Below are 23,230 nucleotides of genomic sequence, written 5' to 3'. Positions count from 1 at the left end.
TGCTTATAAAAGAATGGCATTCTACGTGTCTATAGTGTGTGGATGGCTTTTATAGGATGGAAAAAGAGGAAGGTTTTTAATTGCTCTGTGCCACAGCCTTGCTCCTTTCCTTCATAATAGTGAAAAGGGCAGGGATCAGCACAGCTTTTATCAGTTTTCTCCCAAACAGTTGAAAGAGAATGGTGTTCTGATGCTCTGGCTGCCAATCAAATGGTTGTGCGTGCACAACTCAGGAGAAATCTCATGAGTCCAGTAATTGCCATGGAGGTGGCTGTCCTGAGGAACAGTGTTCTCCTGGGTTCCATCTGGTTAACCCAGGACATTTTAGGCCTTTTATATATTGCTTTATTTTTGGTCTGCTCTAGCACACTGAACAGAGATGAGGAGTCCCACAGAGAAATAAGTAATTATGAGTAATTGAAGGAGTGTGAGCTGGTCACCAAAGTCTCTGAGGTCATGTGTTGTTAAAAAAATCCCTCTGGGTAATTCTGATATCCCTACCCCTTGAGTATCACTAATCTGAGCCACTAAAAATACAGGGTTATTTAAAAAAAAAAAAAAAAAAAAAAAAAAAGGATTATTTGGTTCTACCTAAGTATCTCAATCAAAGACGATTTCTTCCCTACTTTCCCTCCCATTAGGTGACATTTTTGAGGAGGCAGTTTTGGTTGTCACAAAGTGGAGGTAGGAGACGTGCTGCTGGCATCTTATGGTTACAGCAGAGAGATGCCACTAAATATCCTATAGGGCACGGGAGAACAACCCACCATAGAGAATTATCCTGCCCCAAATGTCTGCAGTGCCACAATTGAGAGACCGTGAATTAAACCTTTCTCCCATCTCCTTTCCAGGGTTTTGATACGGCTTCTCCAGTGACTGATTTGCCATTTAGATTAAAATGAAAAGTCTTAAAACTCTTTTGAAAACTTGTTGCTGTTATTGCTAATTTAACAGTTTGATTTTTCTTTCATTAAAATCCATCTGGGGAAGTGTCCTGGGGAAGTGTCCATTAATTTGGCATGACTTTCTAATGGAATATGAGATTGTGCAGCAATTGGGTGATTATTTCACACAACCTTTGAAAATGCATATTCTTTTTACTTTAGCACGATGAAATATGTGGCATGAGGATTATATACACAAGCAAATACTGGCTTGACTTTACCACTGCTTTTTCGTTAGTATGTAGGAATTTGAAAAATTCCAGAGCACATACAGTTTGGACAAAACTTGAGCAATAACTAGATAAGGTACTAAGGTTAAGTGACTTCCCCAATGGTGTATCTTTAGATTTCCTAAAAAGAAAAAAGAAAAAAAAAAGAAAAAAAAAAAAAATATATATATATATATATATATATATATATATATATATATATATATATATATTTTAATATGTAAAGACCAGCTTTAAAATCTTTATTATTTTAATAGTTAAAAAAATTGGACTAAAATTTGAATAAACCATATTATTTCTTAGAGACCTAAAAAAGCACCTCTATATAAAGTATTCATAACTATCAGATTAAAGGTTTTTTGAATGAAAAATTATATCAAGTTGATTCTAAACAGTGTTACATCAAAGAAACTGTTGGGTAAGGGTCTTTTAACTATCTTCACATTTGCTCTGTCTAAATATCTTACCATTTTGTCATATTTCTTTTATAGTTATATATTCTCAAATATTTTCATGCAAAATATATTATTAAATAGCACTTTTTAAAATACTTTTTAGCTCCAGGCTTGAGACAGCCAAGCAATAAATTACCACAAAAACTCATTATATGGAGAAAATTGGTATTGTCAGAAAATAAAGTGTATGAAAATGGATCTGAACCCAGTGATGTCAATTTTAGATCATGTCTCTTTCCTGTAGCTTTGCTATTGTAAATGTTTCCAGAGTGGATGGATAAGGAACAAAACTTCAGCTAAACTCATAGACTATTGGCAGTGGAAGATTTTTTTTGACTGGGGGTGTTACTTTTGAGTTACTCATTATTGTTACCTAGGGATTTTTATGTATGTCTCACCTTCCAAACTCTTACCAAATTAAACTTAAAAAAGAATTTGCAATTACTTCTTATGTTTCAGTAAAGATAGCTTTTTAATAATGTAGAAACAAAAAAATCTAATTAAAGCAAAATTATAAACCAGGTCAGAACTTTAAAGTGTTCCTAAATACAGTGTTTGGAAAAATTTGGGTCATTTTAACAAGTGAGAGTTTCTTTAAATCAGTGGGCTTTGGACCAGCTAAAAATATCTAAATATTTTTTTTATTTTCTTTGTCTTGTCTTGAAATGTCAGAGATAAGGAAAACCAACCCATGGGGAAAATGTATTATTAATGTAAATAAATCATAGCTAATATTTTACTCAGAATTATTAACATTAGAATAAACTCTTTTAAACCATATTCTCTCTTTAAATTATAATAGTGTATTTTTAATGACATGTAACATTTTAACTGCTGATTATATTCTTTGATGGTCCTAACGTAAAGAACACAAAATAAACATCTAATTTGTTATTATTTTAGTGGTTTGAAGGATTATAATATCCTTTTTCTCTCATAGCTTTAACAAATATATAGACTATATTTTCCTAGTGTGCTCAAGTATAGCATACCCTTCACTTTGTTCTCAATTTGATAAAGATAAACACTGGCAATTGCCATGAGGAAATAAGAAGTAAAAAGCTGAAATCTGAATATTAGCTTTTCTTATTTTGGCACATTGCCAAAGAAACTAGTAAATTTGCATAAAGTCTTATCTATGTGGCAGTTTTCCTGTTTTTTAATGGTATGTGTTATATTTAAACACCTTTTAGTCTTTTTAGTATGTGCAATTCTATTTTCATTTTGATGGATGAGGCAAATACATCTACTGAGATTGAGATCGTGCATGTGTGTACCTATGCACATGTGTGAAAGCCCAGAAAGCATGTTTGGGTGGAAAATGCACAATTTGAATTTTCAAAGGCTCAATTCAAGTGACTTCAAAACAAATTTAAAAGTCATTATTTCTTTCCCTTCGGTTTCTATGAAATTAGAAAGAAATGACTCTTTCACTTAACACCTTGAACTTCCTAAATTTCTAGACCAAATGAAACACCTGAAGTGTTTCCTCTCCTAGTCTTAACCAATATAGTAATGCCTGACATATAACTGACAGTAAAGAAACATGAGGGTTTGTTGTTTTCTCAAAAATAAAATAATAATTATAATTTAATTGTATGTATTTATCACGGGTTGTTGTTTTTTTCAAACCAATTATGATAGATTATCAAATGTCATTTAAATCACCTACATACCTTTAATCCTACATCATGTGAATTAGACAAATAGACGTCTGGATTGAAATAAAGAGAGAATATGGCCATAAGAAAACTATGGGATTTAGTATCTTGCAATGAGTTTCTTTCTCCCTAATCCCCTGTGTCTCACTGAATGTTCTGATTCCCACATGGGTCACTAATATAGGGAGAAATGGTAAGACTAATGTCAAATTGCTTTTTCCTCATTTGCATGCTGTGTGCCATGGGCAGTGTAACCCATGCAAATTAGAGCGGCCATGCTTTTGCAGAATCGCTTCCCTCTGCATTGCTCTGAAAGCATGTAAAATAAAAGGTGATCAGATAATCAACACACTGCCTGCAATATGCCTGGTGATTAAATACCACATCATCACACCCATCAGGGTAAAGGTTTCATCATACTCATGGAAAACTGAAAAAATTATCTCTTCCTTTTGGTGTTTGCACATTCATTTTAGTAGTCCTCGCCAGGGTTTCTGCCAGGTGACTGCAATGTAAACCAAAAGAAAATGAAACACCTGTAATTCTGGAAGAGAACTCCTTTTTTTATTTATTTGGTTTTTTCGTTCCTCTTCATTAACTCAGCTCTGGCTCTAAATTTCTGTGGCACTGGGCTTTGGGTTCGGCCATTATTTGATGTGGTGCCTCTGCTCTCCAGGGAATGATGACACACCAAATGAGTCATTATTGTAGCTGGAATCTCGGGAATTGCTCTGTTCTGTGACTGCTGCTAGATTCTGGTACAGTAGCAATCGTAACAGGGGAAAGGCCACGACTGGGGCGTGGGCAGGAATCCCACAATACTGGGGAGCAATTCCCAATCCCGTGCATTTTCCCATTAACTCTAAGGGTGACTAACTTCACCTTCCCAAAGTAAAATGAGAACTCAATGTTTGTATATATGTGTACACACACAAGGCACATACACATATATACACATGGATATGCAGAACTGAACAGTCTCAGTCTAGCAATTGGTTTTGAATGAAGTTTAAATTTATTTCATCTTTTCTAGTATCTATGCACTACAAACATTGTTTTCTTAGTTCCATGCAGTAGCTATGTTTGTAACAATTCTATATAGAGCTTTTTTCTCGTTGCTTAAAGCTGGAGCACTGACTTGCTGAGAGATGTAGCTTTGGTCATACCTACAATTCATATATGCTGAACAAACTTTTCACCGTAGGATCTGACGGCATTAGCCAAAGAATTACGAGAACTCCGGATTGAAGAAACAAACCGCCCACTGAAGAAGGTGACGGATTACTCCTCCTCCAGTGAGGAGTCGGAAAGTAGTGATGAAGAGGAGGAAGATGGAGAGAGCGAGACCCATGATGGAACCGTGGCTGTCAGCGACATACCCAGGCTGATGTAAGAGGACTGCTTTTTAAATGTCGGCCAGGAGTGACTAGGTCTCCAAAACAAAAGGACAAGAAATAGGAATTAAATATAAGAGCGTTTCTGGATCTCTGGCAGAATCAATTGACTTTTGGGATTCAAGTGTTTATTACTGCTATAACTACCTCTCTCCGTAGACGCCATCACTTAGAATATGTAGTGTTTCTAGGACTGCATGTGCTTTATCTAGGTACTGTTGTTGGATTGACTGTCTCTTTGGTGACACTTTTCTTGGTCCTTGTTTCCGAACCAAACAATATTGACAGCCAGATTGTTGGCACATGCCTGTCACCCTAACACTGAAAGAGTGAAATTATGGGCAGTGACATCTCAGGGTTAAAATTAACCTGAGACATATGTTCCATCACCACCATCACCACTAAATAAGGAGAAATGCACATGGCAATGTGGGGTAGCATCCCAGCCAAAGCATCAGGAGCCAGATAACCCTGCAGGAGACTTCTGAGTGTTTGACTTAAATCTGCCCTTTGTGATTCCTTGCTTTACCTTCTTCATTGTCTTTTTTATGTGATCCTTTTTTTCTGTGGCCTGTGACATTGTCACCTACATCCTATCAGTCTCTTTGCAGTCTTCTTTTGGGATACTGTCTGCATTTATACCTCCCTGTAATTCCCTTAGTATTTATACCCTTCTTTTCTTTTTTTAAGTGAGAGGAAGGCACGGTGTTTCCTTTCTCATTGGACTGGATCCTGTGACAGAATCCCTCCACTTCCTGACTTATTGCTTCTCCAATTCAAACAAAGCTATTCATACGATCCCACGTGCGTGTATCTCCCGTTCCCTCACCCAAAGAACATAAGGAGCTGTTGTTCTTGTTTGCTATAACTTTAACAGAGTGTGATGCTGACTTTCCCAGCTTCACTCCCCATTCAGGTCCATTTCTTTGGCTCACCTACTAGGATTGGCCATCACACCACACTCGCTCGCTATAGAGAAGATGCCATTTCCGGCCATAGAATACTGTCCTGTCCAACAGGGATTGGAGAGATAGGGCTGGCCAGTCCACAGGGAATGTCATCCATTGATCAACAATCGATATGTACCTGCAAGCAATTCTCAGAGGCAAATCCAATTATAGCTGAAAATCCATTCTTGTTATTTTATTGTTGATTACCCAGGTATTCACAACTATAAATATGCTAAAAGATGACATTTTGAAACAAATTGCGTTAAATTGCTTTTTTAACTGCAAATAAAATTGTTCTAGAAGCAAAATCACTAATGCAGAACATTTCTGCAAAATACGCTGGTCCTTTCAGTTTTTGTCTTGACTCAGCATTGGTTAAATCTTCTAGCAGATGTTTTGAATTTCCTTTAAGCACTGAGCGTACAATGGTCAGGATGAGAGTAGATAATGAATTTTAAAGATTTGTAAAACTTTTATTGTATGTTAGACACCATACTGAGGGCTTTGAGACATTCAAGAAGTACATACCTGAATTCTGCCTTCCCAAAGTTTATATTCTAGTTGGAGAGAGACAAAATTATACCTGGAAAATTTCAGAGTAAAATAAATATTTGAAAGAATAACCAAAGACAGCCTTGGAGAGTATGTTAAATAGTGTTTAGTTTTTAAACCTCCTGTCCTATTTCACAAGGCTGTTGATGGTGTTCACCCTCCTATCGCTATAGAAACACCCACCTTTCTAAAATTGCCTGAATAGACCACGCTGCACTTCCGCTCTGCTGTTTGGCACTCTCCTGTCCCTTTAGGAATCACCTATGCACAGCCAAGCCTGCACAAGGAGGGGCCGTCCCTCATCTGTGCAGCCGCTCTATCTCACATGTATTCCTCAGTTGCATGTAGTGCCTCAAATGAGGCTATTTATACATGTTGTGTCCTTTCCTGGGCTGTGAGAGCCCTGAGGATGAGGACCGTGCCTTGTTCATCTCTCTGTTCTTAACACCTTGTACAGTGTCTGGAATAGAATTGGTCTTCATTGACTTTGATTTGCATTTAATTGCACTAAATTGAAATTGCAAGTCCTGGCTTCCTAAGCATTTGTAGCCTAATCCAACAGAAAAACATGTACACAAATAACCATCAGCAAGATAGAAAGGAACAGGGGGTAGTGTTGGGATCTGGGGTGGGAGTGGGGAGCTTGGAGTTTGGTGGGAATGTAGGGTGTAGGAGGGGGTGAAGTCTGGACTAGTGAGACCAGATCAAGAAGCGTGCACATAGCCATTGATCATGTATGCAGCCATTTGGGAACCGTTGAAGGTCTCCTGAGCTGGGGCGTGACATGGTCGGTGCTATATTTGAGAGAAATCATTTCAGCAAGATGATTTGGAAAGAGAACAGATGAGAGACTGGTAACAATTCAGAGGATCTATTACTATAATCCTGAGAAATAATAAATGGGTTATCCTTTAATGCTTGTAGTGGAAGCAAAACTTGATCTTGTTCTTGAAGAATTGGTAAGTTTTAGAGAGATTGAAATGATCATCCATTAAACAACATTTAAAGTATTTAATTATATGCAAGACATACTCAGAAAAAGCAGGATATAAATATGTACGTGTGTGTGCGCTGCTTATTCCAATGAGGTAAATATGTGAATTGACATTTTTGTGAATATAAAATATGGTCTGGTCTGCTACAGCATGATAGTTGTATGGCTAAGAAACTTCACACTATTAAAAAATCCATTATAAAGCAAAATTGTTTCTTTAGAAACAGGATATTTCAGAGTTTAAAGTGCTCCTTACATTCTTATCACTTTTATTTTCTATTGTTAAGGTAAACCTTTACATTTTGTGCTATATATTTTTAGAGTAAATAAATAAAACATATATTGCAACACAGATCACTACCATAAAGTGTATACAAAATAGCTTCTCAGAAATGGAGCCCCGCTATTTAGAGAAGCAGCTGTATAGATCCTAATGTGCTTTTTCTATGTAGAGTTCTGGTTTCATTGTAATAGCACAACAACTAACCTATGAGTGCACAGACCTTAGATTATATTCCCTAACTAACCAGTTGCACTATTTCCCACAGCCTCATGCATAGAAAAATAATGAGGGGAAAGAAGCACAGCAAAATTGTATTAGTGATCACCTCTGGATTATATGGCTATGAGGGATTTTTTATTTTATGTATATAGAATTTTATGATGAGCATGTACTATGTTTATAATTGGGGGGGAAATCAAAGCTTTCTAGAAGAAAAGGACGGTAAGGTAGGGCACGTAAGTTGACTTGCATCAAATCAAGCAAGTGGAAGAGGCATCCTTTTGTATGAGTGTCTTCCCTCAGGTGCCAGCCCGTGCTTCCGAACAGTACATGTGGGGCACGGTCTTGGTCAGTAGGGCCATCTGCTGCCACCACAGTCACTGCATTTTGTGCAGTCCCACAGGACACAGCCTGGACAACAAAAGCCACATACCCGTGTGTTCCCTCCTTTCCGTTCTCACTAGAAAGCCATGGTCCTGAGCCCGTTGCCTGCCTGGCTGTGGCCATGCTCCCTGTGCCTGCAGTGCCCTCTACCCTCCCTCCCGTCCATTCTTCAGGCTCGGGTCTTCTTAGCGTTGTGGGATCTGGGCTCAGGTGCTGCTGTATCCCTACTGCCCTGGGGCCAGTGGTTGCCCCAGCACATGCTCCAGCCAAACCAACCTCCTCATCAGTCCTTGCAAATGCCTTGCTCGCTCCCACTGTTGTGCCTCTACTTGGCATGACCTCTACCTTGGTCCCACATTCTCATGTACAACCTGCCTTCTATTTGACTCTCTGTATTGTGTTTTTCTGCTCTTCTGGATGCTAACCTCTTTAGTTTCAGAACCTGTGTCTTCTACAACTTTTATATTCACTCCCCAGGGCCAAACCAAGGGCTGGTCACATAGCAGATGTTCAATAAATGTGTGTTGAATTGAATTACATCAATACCTACAGGAACACTTTGATAAATCCAATTAGAGGAAAGTGTTCTAAACCTGTGACCTAATTATAGTACATTTTCTATAGTTTTCCTTCTAATCGGTGGAGGTGTTTTTGCTGTTGATGGTCTTTATAGGAATTTGGACAATTAATTTTTCCTACCCAGACTCTATATCAGAAAAATAAGTTTTAGAGCAGAGGATTTTTTAACTGTAAAATGTTATAGTTGTTGTAGCCTTAGGTTTTTTTAATCATTGCTGTTTTAAAGTTCTTTTATTATTAATAAGTTTTATTTTTTAGAACAATTTTAGATTTTACAGAAAAATCGAGCAGATAGTACAGGGGGTTCCCATATTACTCCCCTCACATCCTGCACACAGTTTTTTCTATTGTTAGCATAGAACATTAATATGGTACATACCATGTTTCCCTGAAAATAAGAACTAGCTGGACCATCAGCTCTAATGCGTCTTTTGGAGCAAAAATTAATATAACACTCAGTATTACATTATACCCAGTATTATATTATATTATATTATATTATATTATATTATATTATATTATATTATATTATATTAATTATACCTGGTCTTATATTAAAATAAGACCGGGTCTTATATTAATTTTTGCTCCAAAAGACACATTAGCGCTGATGGTCCAGCTAGGTCTTATTTTTGGGGAAACGCAGTATGTTACACATAATGAACCAATCTTGATACATTAAATAAAGTCCATAGTTTATTCAGATTTATTTACTTTTTACTTAATGTCCTTTGTCTGTTCCAGGATCCCATCCAGGATACCACATTTCACTTATTTATCTGCCATGTCACCTGAAACTGTTCTTGGCTGACACATTTTCTCAGACTTCCACTGTTTTTTTGATGAACTTGGCAGTTTTGAGGACTACTGATTAAGTATATTGTAGAATGCCCCTCTATTGACATGTATCTGATGTTATTCTCATGATTAAACTAAGGTTATAGGTTTGAGGAGGAAGATAACAGAGGTAACGTCATTTTTATCACATCATATCAAGGGTACCTACTATCAATAAGATTTATGACTGTTGGCATTGACCTTGATCGTCTGGATGAGGTAGTGCTTGTCAGGTTTCTCTACTGTATAGTGCTTTCTCTTTCCTTCCCACACTGTACTCTTTGGAAGGAAGCCACTGTGCACAGCTGCACTTGAAGAGCAGTTATGTTCCCTTCTCTTTTAGGGCAGAGCATTTAATATATGTGGAATTCTTCTGCACAGATTGGTCTCTACTCCTCCATTTATTAATTTATTCAATCATTTATATCAGTATAGACTCATGGATATTTATTTTACACTTTGGATTATGATTCAAACCTTCTTTATTTTGTGGCTCAAATTGTTCCAGCTTTGACCATTTGAAGCTCTTGTGTCCCTTTGACTGACATTCCCCCCTCAAGCACTTTCTTACTTTCTGACACTATAAGATTTTTCTAGGCTCATCTGTATATTTCCTCTTCCAGTCCTAAAATCAACCATTTCTCCAAGGAATCCTCATTCCTTTTATTGAAGAATGATACCAGAAACCAAGATTTGGGCATTAAGTGTGCTCATTGCTGCTGGAGTGTCATTTATTTTAGGCCCTCTCAGCTGACAGAGCCAGGAAATATGTCTGTATATCAACCTATACATGTACACCTATCTATAAATATTTCTATAAACAGTCATGCGCTGCTTAAGGATGGGGATATGTTCGGAGAAATGCGTCGTTAGGCAATTTCATTGTTGTGTGAACATCACAGAGTGCACTTACACAAACCTAGGTTATATAGCCTACGACACACCTACTTGTATATGAGTAGCAGCATAGTAGGTCTGCGTATACCAGCATCATCACGAATGTGTGAGTAATGCGATGCGCTACAGTGTTGCGATGACCATGACATCATCAGACAATAGGAATTTTTCAGCTTCATTATAATCTTATAAAACCACCATCATATATATGGTCCGTCGTTGACTGAAACATCATAATGCAGCGCATGACTGTGTAACCCTCTATCTATATTAAGCTAAGTTTTAATATAGGTTTAAACCTTTAATAAAGGTTTAAAGCAGAAGGATGACATGATCAGACTTGTGTTTTAGAGAGCTCACTTTGGTAGCTGTGAGGAGTAGATATGAGGGGGACAGAACTGGAGATGGGGTGGCCATCGAGAAGACTGTTGTTCAGGTAACAGAGGAAGCAGACCTAACGGGGATAGTCACAGAAAGGAGGGAAAATATTGGACACATGTGAAGGTGGTAGAATTGACAGGATCTAGACTGACTGTGAGGGTAGATGAGAGAAAGGAATCCAGAAGGACCATGGGGCACCGAGCATGGATGACTAGATGGCTGGTAATGCCACTCACTGATCAATAATACAGGAGGAAGTACCAGTTTAGGAGGGAAGATGATGGTTTTAGTTAGGAGTATGTTGAGTAGGAGAAACCTGTGGAGACGTAGGTGGTGATATTGAACAAGAAATTGAATAAATGAGTTTCTGAGTTAAAAAAAAAATAGATATATTGATTTAGGATTATTCCACACATGGGTGATAGTTGCAAATGGTAGCTAAGAGCATGTCAAGGTTACGGTAGAGGGAAGCAGAATCCTGGGGACCAGTAGCATTTAAGGAGGGAACAGAGGGTAAAAGGAAAACCAGGGAAAAGTTGCCTCTCAAACTCGGGGAGTAGAGGATGGAGTGGAGTAGTCAGTAATAGCAGACTCAAGCAAGAGGCCACACACCATAAGTATCAAAGAATAATCATTGAATGTGTGAGCTAAGAAATGACTTAAGGAGTTTCCTTGAGGTGCTTGAAGTCAAATATAGGAAGCAACAGTTTGAGTGAATTATACATAGTGTGTTGAGGAAAAAATGGATAGAAATGGAGACCTTTACAAGCAGAACTTTAAGAAAAGAGAGAAATTAAGGGTGGATGGTAAATGTAGGTTAGGGTCAAGGGAGAAGTTTCAGTGAAATGAGAGAGAGGAGAGACCTTATCGTGTTTATTGATGGGGGGCCCAGGGTGGGGAGAACCAGTGCAGAGGGAGGGATTGTGAAAACACAGGAAGGAGGAGCAGAAGAAATAATTTCCAATTGACATTGTTCCTCTGCTCTTCTATTTAGCTTTGTCACTAAAATAGAAATACCATATTGCTAAATAATTATTTTGTCTTTTGCCTGTCACTTTATGTAATTTATTAGTCTCTCAACCTCCATTAGATTATAATCCTCTAGAAATTAAAGATTAAGTCATATTTTTAAAATATTTTTTCTAGCATCTAGCACAATGTGTATCACATAATATAAACTTTTAATAAGAGAATATGTGAATGAGTGAGTGAATGAAAGAACAAATTTCTAAGGGGTTGACAGAGATTGATGTGTCAGAGCACTGAGCTCTGAGCCGTAAAAGAAACATCCAGGGACGGAGAGGTTAAATGATATGCAGGGAAAGTTTATCTCTCAAACGCCAGGAGAGTAAGAAGAAAAAAATACAGGTTCTCTCTTATTCCATCTACAAGGACTATTGCTGGTAGAAATAACATTTTTTTAAAAACTCAAAACATCACGAACTGCTCACCATAAAAATTGATCACAGATGAAGCAGTTCTGCCTCATGAAAGTGAAAGTATAAAAATTGACCCAGGAAAGACATAATCTCAGTAAAAGTATTCACCAAGAGGTAAAACTGATGGTGGCCAACACTACACACTGTAAAACTTGCTATTGACTAAAAATGGACAAATCTTCTTAATAAAATGTATACCTTTAAAACTGATCCAGAAAAATTGGACTTGAATAGAAGTAGTGGCTACAGAAAGAAGCCTTTGGAGGATATGGACAAAAAAATTAGTTAGTAGATCAAATCTTTGCTGTAAAATTTACATACAAAAGAATTGGAACCAGTGGTGATAATTTTAGTAAAATAACCATAAAAATGCAGAAATTGGGAAAGAGTTTAACTGAGTTAGGTGGAAAATTAATCAAGGAATTGTCTTAATGGAATTAGCTCTACAAAATACTTTTCTGTGGAAATTCATCCGTGTTGACATATTTCTCATTAAAATGTCAGGATAGAATCAGAATATCATCAAGGTAAAAAATCTAAGTGGACTTCAAATATCTTTGACCTTTGACCTCCCGTGGGATTCCAGTGGTGAAAGGAAACAACAGTGGCAGCCTGGTAGTGACCACCGTCAGTCTAGCCATTACCAGTGACAAAGAATGCCTGAGTGATGAAGAAAGGTGGCTTCCTTCCTGAAAACTTAGACTCTTGATATATGCTTCAGTAATGATTTATTTATTTTGCACCAAATAAGAATTTAAGGCAACTAAAAAATATATATACAATAAACTAAATTTTTGAATAAATGAGTAAATACAGTTTTGAAAACTAGTCTGTTTTACCGATCTAGCAATATGTCAGGAATTCATTGCAGCAATTTCCTTTTCCATGTTTCTGGAATACTACTAATAGTTCCTTTCTGGGGATGAAATACTGAAAAGGCGTCTTCAGAATTTCTTCCCAAACATGTCAGTTGTAACCCATATTTAGATCATTCAATTCACTGCTCCAATGTAGTCATTTTGAAGTTAAGTGTCTTGATACACTTTCTTTTGGGGGGGTGGGGGTGGGGTCTGGACTCATTTTTACCTCTCTGTTTTGCATACAAGCCCTGATGGATGTCTTCTCTGTCCCAGAGCTGTCATAGTCTGTAGTGTTTTTTGCTTCTGGGATTGAGTATTTCATCAAGTCTTTGAACATTGATAGGATCCAAGAAACCAGAGATGATTCTAAGTTTTTAAGAAACAATTAAAAGAACAAAATGGTAAAGATGTGGTTAATACACCTGAGAGAAACAAGAGATGATACCTTTTCTTTAAAAAAAAGCAAAAAAAAACTCCTGCTTTATGAGAGAGGTGGGTGGTTTTCCTATTTCCCGGGGGAAGTAGGAGAACCACCAGTACAGCGTTAAAACCTGAAACCTGAGCCAGGTCTCCTGTCTGGGTCGCTCAATTTCTCTTGGTGCCAGTCTGGTTCTCTCAGTTCCCGTGGTGCTGTGGTCGTGCCACAGGGTACAGGAAACTTGAACGTCTGCTTTCGAGGCGTATGTTGAGATCCTGTTACCTTCTCCACAGTATCTTAAACATGAGAGCAAGAAACAAATTGGAAATAAATGTGCCACAGTGGAGGATGATTACAGAGATTTTAAAAAGTACGGACTACTGTTTGAGTTAAACAGCCTCGTTGATGGGTGCTCTGGTAAACCAGAATGCCCTTAAGTGATAGTTCTTCTTTATAAATAGTATAAAATCCATTTTTCAAATGATTATCTTTTTGTGCTCCTACTCTGCGCTGGGTGCTGGGTACACAGTGATGAGCAGAGAGACCAGGACTCTGCCCTCACAAGCGTATGTTCTCATGAGAGAGAAGGAGAATGGTAAAAGATAAAGAATTTCAAATTGTGATGAGACATATTAAGTGAAAAGGGTAAAAAGAAAGAAGAAGAGCCGGTGGCATAAGACGTAGATAGGTGGTGAGAAAAGGCTTCTCAGGCAAAGCATCATTTAAGATGAAATTAAATGAATAAGAGGAGACCAGGCAAAGTATCGTGTAAGATGAAAGAGGGAACCAGCCAAGAGCCAGGATGGGAGAGAACTTTCCAGGCAGAGGGAACAGCATGTGCAAAAACGCTGGTCAAAGAAGGGGTGGGGAAGGCTTGGAGATCACACAGAGCCTGGCCGCTCACTCTGGCTGCTGGTGGAGAACAGGTCCGGAGGGGAGGCTGCAGACGTGGGACACCAGTTCAGGCCTCAGTGCAACATTAAAAATGACTATGGAATGTACTTAAGGCCACTGGACTGTATACTAACAAATGGTTAAAATGGTAAATTTTAGGTGATGTGTATCTCACCACAATAAAGAAAATGAACATTGACAGGAAACAGGTATTCCCTAAACACACATTATCCTGAATATTGTTCCTTCCCATCTCAGACCCACAGGAGCTCCCGGGAGCGTGGAGCAGTACAACGTGGGAGTGGTCGGCACGCACGGACTGGAGACCTCTCATGCGGACACGTTCAGCAGCAGTATTTCAAGAGAAGGAACCTTAATGATAAGAGAGGTAAGTTGGTATAAAAACTGTATGGGGCAAGTGCGTTTCTTAAGTGCTTTTTATATTAGAGCTTTCACAGAGAATGTTTATGGCATGGATTTTAAGCATGAGGAGGGGGGGGACTTGTGCTTCTAAATGGCTGAGTGATTTTAATTGTCCACCACTTTCTTTCCTGTATCCTTCTAAGCTTTTGTGGTGTGACTTAATTTCATTAGTCCAAATTCTTCAGTAGGAGCTATGGAAATGGGAATATAGAACTCGAGCCTGAAGATATAAAACTGGTAAACCCAGCTTTTTCCTACCACAGGAAAATAGAAATGATGGTCTTTCTGAATAGCATCGGTGGTGTTATTATGCCTCTTCCTCCCATGGTTTCATCCTTGTGGATTTTATGAAGAAAATGCTCAGTAATTCCAAGAAATGATGATACCATCTTATCTAGTTAAATTAACATTTAAAAGACTATTAAGCTATATTAGTGAAAGAACAAAGGAATACACAGTTCTACTTAAAAAATACACCTTAGCACTTTGAGTGATTTTTTTTTTAAACTCTAGGAGCATCATTTCATTTGGGATGGGAGCCGCCCCCCCATCCGTTCCCTTTCACCTGTTGCTCCACCATGCAGTACCTCCCCATTGGATTTGTGCTACCCAAAAGGGCCTTGGCAGATTATAGTCCTTCTTTTCTTCTTTTTCACTTTATTGTCACCATGTAAATTTGACAGCAGGTCTTTACTTGAAGCAATGTAATGGCCAGTGACACTGGGCAAAGTTACTTGACCTCTCCCTGCATCTGTTTATCTGTTGGCTCATATAACGATTAAATGAGTTAATACATGTAAGCATTCAATCAGTAACTGTGAACTACTTTGTTTTATTTCATTGTCTCCACAGAGTTGAGCTCTCCTTTTCCATGTTTTTATTCCCCATTCTCCCCTCTGAAACATAAACATACACCATCTGTCATTCTCCTTCTCAGCCACGATAGGTGGGGAAACCCTAATAGCAGGACTCACTCTCCAAAAAGGCAGGGGACATCTCAGTTTTGTAAGAAAGAAAGGAACTGTAGTTTTGAGATGAATAAAGCCTTTAAAGGAATACTTGGCAGTAGGGTTAAAACTGGAAGAAGAGTTCACAAAGCAACTTGTTAGAATTTCATTTTATGGCCTTGCCAAATCTTTTAAGTAGACCTTAAAGATTTCTTTCATGTACGCCTGAAATGAAAAATGGACCTCGCAGCTGAAGTGGACATTGTATCGTGCTGGTATATAAGTCTCCCAAGGTGGGGAGTGGATAATTTCAATGGACCTATAGAGGGCTTCTATCTCTGTGACTTGTCACTTGGGAAAACATGAGGAAAAATGTTCTGTCCTGAGTTACTCTCTGACTCCAAATAAAAGGACTCTGATTTCTAATGTGGTTTAAAATTTGCTTGAATCTTTATGACAGAGCCAATACCTTGAAGTAGATACTTGGAGCCACATTTTCTGTTCAGTTAGCAGCCACATCCAAATGGCTCCGTATTATTTAAATCGCTCTGATACTCTATGACCACCATCAATCTCTTTGAAAATAGCATTCGCCAATATCTTATATGAATTTGATCTGTTGAGAATCCCCAAATCTTTTTATCCTCTCAACTTCTAAATTCTACCTTCCCAGATGTGGGCTTTTAAAATAACAAACCTTGAGTTGAAATCCATTAAAAGTATATGTATTAAAAAATAAATGAATAAAAGCAAATGAAAGTATGTCCCTCACAAAATAATAAGAAAATAAAGTAAAAACTTATTATAGTAGAACTAGTTTATAGGGTGTCTTCATTCAGTTCCCCAAGATGAACATCAAGGAGAACTCACTCAACCTGTCATTCTCATGGGAGTGGATTAAATGGTTCCACAGGAACATACGGGCTCTACCACCCATGATCTTGTCAGCTGCATGAATTTGCCCTTGTAGTGCACACTGCTGCCCCTGTGGCTCTCCTTTTTCCTATCCTATGGCCCCACAGAACCTTTCTTTACTCACAGAACACACCACATCAGCTGTCATCTGCCACTTTGTCCCTGGGGACCCAGCTGTTGGCAGAGTTGTTCTCCCTTCCCCACTGCTGCCCATTCTTCACCCAGCAGACCCCTGTGGGCCTGGCTCAGCCTTCCCTTTATTGAAGCCTCTCCTGGGACTCCATGCCCCTCTGTCCATAGCATCTTCCTTACTGACCAGCTGGTACTTCTCCACTGTCTGTCCACCCCACTGAACCAGAACACTGGCTTATCATCATGAAAGCTCTTTTGGCTACGAGTAATAGAACAAAGACCTCATTTAAAACAGCATAAGAAAAAAACACGGTGGGGTGGGTATCAGAGATGGGAATAAAGATTCAGAGGTGTTTCACAGGAGGGCTCCAAAGGCAGTGAGTTGGGACCCTATGCAGGGCTATGTAGACACTAAAAAGGAATCAGGAGCTCAGGCAGCTTATCATGTGCACCGCTCTGGCTCTCTCACTGCCTGTCTCTCCTTCCCCTCATCTGTTTCTTCCGCATTTCTCCTTTGCTCTTCTCTCTCTCCAAAGTCTAGCTTTCTCTTCCTCCCATGCACATGCTGTCATCGCCCTCCCACCCCCATTGCAAAATATTCACCACATCCCAGTTCAGCCGCTCAGTGCAGACTGACCAGTATCTCTCAGGCCTAATAGTAAATTCCAGTGGGAGTCTGATCTTGCTTCACTCAGGTGTCTGCTCCTGGTCAATCAGCTGGGGCTGAGAGCAGAGCCACCTAGTACGGCAGCTGCCCAGAGCACCGAGGTTCAAACCCCAACTTCACCACTTACAACCTATGTCACTCGGCAAGTTAACTGAATCCTTCACACTGAAGTTTTCCCCCTGTAAAATGGGATAATGGAAGCTAGGCCGTGGTGCTGTGAGGATGTAAACACAGTGTGTTTAGCACGGTCCCAAGCGTCGGAACATTTTAGTGCCCACCCCCACGGGAACGGGAAGGGCACAAAGATTGTAGAGATTTGGGGGCTGTGTGACTAGGTCCTGGAGGGCAGGACAGTTGTCCACTTCTCTTTGTGTTCCCAGCAGAAGGCCTGGCATAAGGAAGCGATTTAATTCTGAGGAGGTGCTGGTTGAATGAACAAAAGGATGATGACTCAGGAGTGGAAAGATTCAGGGGTCATTGCTGATTCCTTCAGGCTTCTCACCATCTGAGCCACTTCCCTTCATGAGCCACTTCCGGTTTTGGAAAACCAATGGGTCTGCATCCGTTTTTGGCTTGAGGCAGAATGCTGCTGATAGAAGAGAGACTGCAAAACTCTAAAGAGACAATGTGTGATTGATGCGACTGGAAAGCTGGGGGGGAATGCTAAGCAGCGTTTTAGTATTTGAACAGAAGTTAGAAGAAGGTAGAAGCTGCCCAGTACAAATAAAACATAAAACAGGAGACAATAAAATAAATTATGACAGAACCCCCAAAATGTTGTTTAGAAGATGAAATGTTCAGATGAGCACTGTGACAAAACGAATCAGATAATGCCCCTCTCTGGGACAGTTTACAGGCCAGGAGCATGTTACCAAGAGACGTAGAGGGCACTAAGGCTTTCTGGTTATTGCTCAGGCTTCCTGGTAATATCAATTCCATGCACCCCTTTCAGGAACTTGGGAGTCTATTTCGTCTTGCAAAACAGAAAAAAGAAAAGTGCCTCCTTTCCCTTCCAGCCAGAGGCAGGTGCAGAACTGTAATTGCAAGACTAGGACAGGTTCTGGAAAGAAGAGGCCAGACCCGTTCGGTGGTCAAAGAAACAGCATGAACCGTTGCCCACGCCAGCCAACCCCAAACAAGGCAGGGGGTGCATCTGCCTTGTTTCTGGCTGATTCCTGCATGTTCAGCAAAATGCTTCACATTTAGTAGGCACTCAGAAATGTTGGGTAAATGAATGGAAGACAGAAAAGACAAGGAAGGGAATCATTACTTAGTCAGGTCTGCTCTGAGAATCCTCAGTGAGCTAGTTGCATAAATGTGAAATTAGGAAGCACAATACCAGCATGGACTACATACAATGTAGGCACTGGCTTTTAGGGAGCAGAGCTGCCTTTTAAGCCTGTATTTCTTCCCTGGGGTTTTTGGAAGGAGGCTTTGCTCTGCCAAGCAGTGATTTATGATTTGTTAGATCATGAAACCCTATTAGTAAAAATTTTAGAGCATGCCACATAATACAGTATATTTATTTATTTACAGATCATGCATTTGCCTATTGCAAAAACATACACACATTATAAAATACCCCTAAAGGGCACTAAAAGGGGATGCCATAAATGGCATTTCAAAAGCTTTACTAGTCATGATGGCTTCATTTTTTTTTTAGTAGGTGCTGTCGTAAGGCACCACAGTTAATCACTGAGAGATTCAACATTAGTGATAGTAGGTGTAAATCCATATTTTCAGATAATCTTTAGATCATTTCCATGTTTTCTGGGTATCTCCTGTCAGGTCTGATTAGTTAATCATTGTTATGACCCTGTGACTGACAGAGAACCCTATGAGTGGGTATCATCTCTGCGTTTTCTTGGAGTACATGGATTATTAGCATTATCTCATCCCATCGCTTCTTTTCAGCAAGATTTTAGGGCATGTGTCTGTTTCGTGGGTTTGTGTCATTATAACCTGGTAACATGATCTGTAAATCCAGTTAACAGTAGTGCAGGCACAGACACACACAAATATTTGTTAAGTGTGGGTCCCACTCAGCCCCTCCATCTGCAGCATTCCTGCCTTCCCACAGGGAACCCCCACATCCTATGTGACCCCTGACTGTCCCTCGTACAGCAGCATAAAGCCTCAGGGTCAATCCACAAACTAAATATTAGCAAAGCTTAACTTCTTTCTTATTTTCTTAGGTAAAATAGAAATTTGAATGTTATCTTCCCACACTCCAGTGGGTCGATTTGAAGACCACTGTGCCTGTGCTGTGTGAGGGGTGATATCACTCTGTGACCTTTGCCCTCCCGCTCTAATACCCACCATGTGTTATACCCCCTCAGACATCTGGAGAGAAGAAGCGATCTGGCCACAGTGACAGCAATGGCTTCGCTGGCCACATCAACCTCCCTGACCTGGTGCAGCAGAGTCACTCCCCGGCTGGGACCCCAACTGAGGGCCTGGGGCGCGTCTCCACCCATTCGCAGGAGATGGACACCGGGACTGAAGTAGGTGCTGGGCAATAGCCACCACAGCTCTGTTCTCCTTCAGGCGGTTCTGAAACCCGGCTCTCTTCAAGAACGAGGCTTTGCCAAGCTAGAAACGTGTTTGGTTGGTTTCTACTGTAGAGCACATACTCAGATGGAGGAAACCATAGAAGCAGAGCAGTGAAAAGTTCTCAGCTCTCATCAGGACCAATACTTGCTTTCACAGATGAGAATACTGAGGTTCAGAGAGGTTAAGAGCCTTGCCTAAGGCACACAGCTGATTTGTGACAGAGCTAGGAGCAGAATTGGGACCTCCTCTCTGCCGGGCCAGTGATAGAAACTTTAGCCTAAAGAAATTCCAAGGCCAGTAGTTGAGGTTCATATTTACATTAATTTAGTCAAACTATGTTTGACGTAAATGAAATGAGGTCTAAATGACTTATTTATGAAAAATAAAAATCAATAAATAGATACATGCTGAAAGTGTTCATCTTCCTAAACTCCAACTTGCAAGAGAAAGGGGGAAATGGGATATTATCTTTCCTATATAGAAAGAGTGCAGGGGGAAAGCCCCAAGAAACACAATCTGTTAGGCAGTGGTCGTACATGTCGTGACCAAGACTGAGCGCTCTGATGAGTTCACAGTACCTGATCATGTTTCATGAGTATCACGTGAATCACACGCACTATATGTGTTCATAAAGCATGTGCACTATTGATTTGATGTTGTCTACACACTAACTTTTTATGATGCACCCTTAGAATTCTAAGGTTATAGAGCAGATAAGCTTTGTTTGCCCAGAGGAAAAGAACACAGAGGCGTATTAGAAAGTGTCACGTCCTATTACAGCTTCATGCAGTGTGGGCAGGTATTTTTCTGCCTGCACACCTCTGTGGGTACCAAGGAGGACTCCGTGGGGTTGGACCCCTGTTCAAATTCTGCTGCTGTTCCAGCTTTAAGTGGAAATATTAGTAGCTGCCCACCTCCTCCATCAGAGACTTCTTCTAAGGCTCAAAGGAAAGGGTGTACGTGAACATGCTCTGTTTGGAAGGAGGAGTCCTAACTTGTGGAGGATGAAATGGTTTTGTTTTCATAGCTGGAGGGGAAATCTTGAATTAAATCAGATTGGATTTTTGTGGTTTTCTCCTTATATAGTTAGGGGTCTTGGATTGTTGGTTTTATTTTTAAATAAAAAGCTAATAATAAAGTTCAAAACTAAAAATTTAGGTACAGACATTTATCAAAAAAGAGGTGCTTCTTAAGTTAAATGCAGGTCTCTATGATATTAAGAGAACTTGCATATAATAGAAGGAATGGAGATGACAGACAAAATGGGGAGATTGATTATTGAAGAAGCGCCTTTGGCAAAACTCAAATGTGGAATATCGTGACACGAAGCCCTGATAATTCAGTTTACTGTTCAGTAGTCTAGTTCTGACTTCATGTTTCATGATGCTGTCCACGCCCTTGAGATTTATTTTTTAAATAAGCCCTCAAGGTGCATTGTCTGCAAACCTAGTATCTTCATGAAGTCCCCCAAATTAGGCATGTAAATGTAAGTATCCTTTTAAGGGAACTCACATGGGAAGAAAAAAATCATAATCCCTGGGAAAAAATGGTTCCTGAATTAAAGATTTGAAGGCTCCTTGAGCCAACACCAATTTACCTGCATCACCAGGCCAGTGTGGAAGGGCCCAACGGCCCCCAGAGGAGGGACCTTTGGTCAAAGGTGTTCAGGATGAAGCACTGCTGTGTGGACAAGCTTACTTAACTTATTACCAATTGTGTCAGCCTTTCTTAAGAATATTTGGTCCATGTGAAATTGCTTTTACTTCAAGGGAGACATAAGCTCTGTCACCACAGCCATCGCCACAGATATTAAGGTGCTACAAATGGTGCAAAATACAATTTGCTCACTGCCACTCTTGCAGTCTGGTAATGAATGAAACCTTGCAAAGGCAGAGTGGCTAGTGAATGACTGATACCAGGACAAGCTGGAGAGAGAGGCACACACTTTGACTAGGGGTTCCAGTGTGAACGGTGAGATAGACTAAAGAGTCTGTCGTTATTTTCAAGCCCAAGCAAAGTATTGTTAGCATTTTGTTTGTTGCTGCAGCATTTATTCACCTGCTCTTCTTAATCTTCTTGCTTATTGACTAGTATGGCATGGGAAGCAGCACTAAAGCCTCCTTCACCCCTTTTGTGGACCCCAGAGTGTACCAGACATCTCCCACTGATGAAGACGAAGAGGATGAAGACTCATCAGCCACGGGTAAGCTAGAAGGCCCCGATGTTTTAGAAATAGCTTGGTTTTCCCTTTTGGTATGGCCTGATAAAAAAATCATCATCATCATTAGTTCAATAGTTAAGCCGTTTACTGCTTAGTCCCCGCCTTAAAGGGAAGACTTTTTTTTAATTATTATTTTTGTAGGGTTCCTGAAACAAATTTCTTTCTCTCCATTTTTCTTTCGTTTCTTCTATTTTGCTTCTGGTAGGAACCCAGAGATATCCAGGGGCCCTAGGAAAAGCTGTCCCTCAGAGATCTCCAAACTTCCCACCTATTTCTCAAAAGCAATTTCTGGGTACAATGCTGTGCACGCAGTAGATACTTCATCAGTGCGTGTTGCGTTGTGTTGAGTTCTACGTGTGTGCTTCCCACCGCAAAAGTCTGGCTGCTTTCAAGACGAGTCTTGCTTTCTAGACTTCTGCAATTCACTAATCATCAGTCTCAACTGAGGCCACTTTGGCAATTGATAATGTGGAAATTCAAAAAGTACATCTTTCTGCATATATTACACGAGATGGGGATGGTGCATTTAATTTTTTGAGATGAATATCAATTCCCTACTCAAGTAGTGTCGATAAGCCTGTTTTACTAATAGATAAAATACTGCATCTGTGAATGACTTGTACTTTATTCTACTAAAAAAATATGAAATATGCAGAGTGCCAGAGTTTCTTTGCCTTTGCTATAATATATAACGTGCACTAAATGAGAAGAAATCATTGTGTTTTGAAGCCCTTCTCCGTATCTCCACTGGTTATTTTATAAGATGCCACTGACTTCTCTGATTCTTTTTCTCAAAGCTCTGTTTACTAGTGAACTTCTTAGGCAAGAACAGGCCAAACTCAATGAAGCAAGAAAGATTTCAGTGGTAAACGTAAACCCAACCAACATTCGGCCTCATAGCGACACACCGGAAATCAGAAAATACAAGAAACGATTCAATTCAGAAATACTTTGTGCAGCTCTGTGGGGTAAGTTGCTGCTTTTCACCACTCAGTAATGAA

At 39.6% G+C, this 23,230-nt stretch overlaps 1 protein-coding gene across 8 annotated transcripts in view; it reads left to right on the top strand.

The window, feature by feature from the left end:
• Window positions 1-23,230, top strand: part of TNIK (TRAF2 and NCK interacting kinase) — a 363,557-nt gene that overhangs the window by 323,691 nt on the left and 16,636 nt on the right. For 4 of the 8 annotated variants that reach the window (XM_074327892.1, XM_074327881.1, XM_074327878.1 and 1 more), the window contains 6 exons: window positions 4,495-4,679; window positions 14,630-14,759; window positions 19,795-19,959; window positions 22,100-22,211; window positions 22,435-22,521; window positions 23,027-23,197. In XM_074327892.1, coding sequence (XP_074183993.1) covers window positions 4,495-4,679; window positions 14,630-14,759; window positions 19,795-19,959; window positions 22,100-22,211; window positions 22,435-22,521; window positions 23,027-23,197 — 850 coding nt within the window. The remainder of the gene's footprint in view (window positions 1-4,494; window positions 4,680-14,629; window positions 14,760-19,794; window positions 19,960-22,099; window positions 22,212-22,434; window positions 22,522-23,026; window positions 23,198-23,230) is intronic. The other 4 variants (XM_019735248.2, XM_019735239.2, XM_019735221.2 and 1 more) reach the window with 1 other exon arrangement.

The sequence above is a fragment of the Rhinolophus sinicus genome, linkage group LG01 (assembly GCF_036562045.2).
Source record: "Rhinolophus sinicus isolate RSC01 linkage group LG01, ASM3656204v1, whole genome shotgun sequence".
NCBI lineage: Eukaryota > Metazoa > Chordata > Mammalia > Chiroptera > Rhinolophidae > Rhinolophus > Rhinolophus sinicus.
This window is presented reverse-complemented; position numbering and strand designations above follow the sequence as displayed.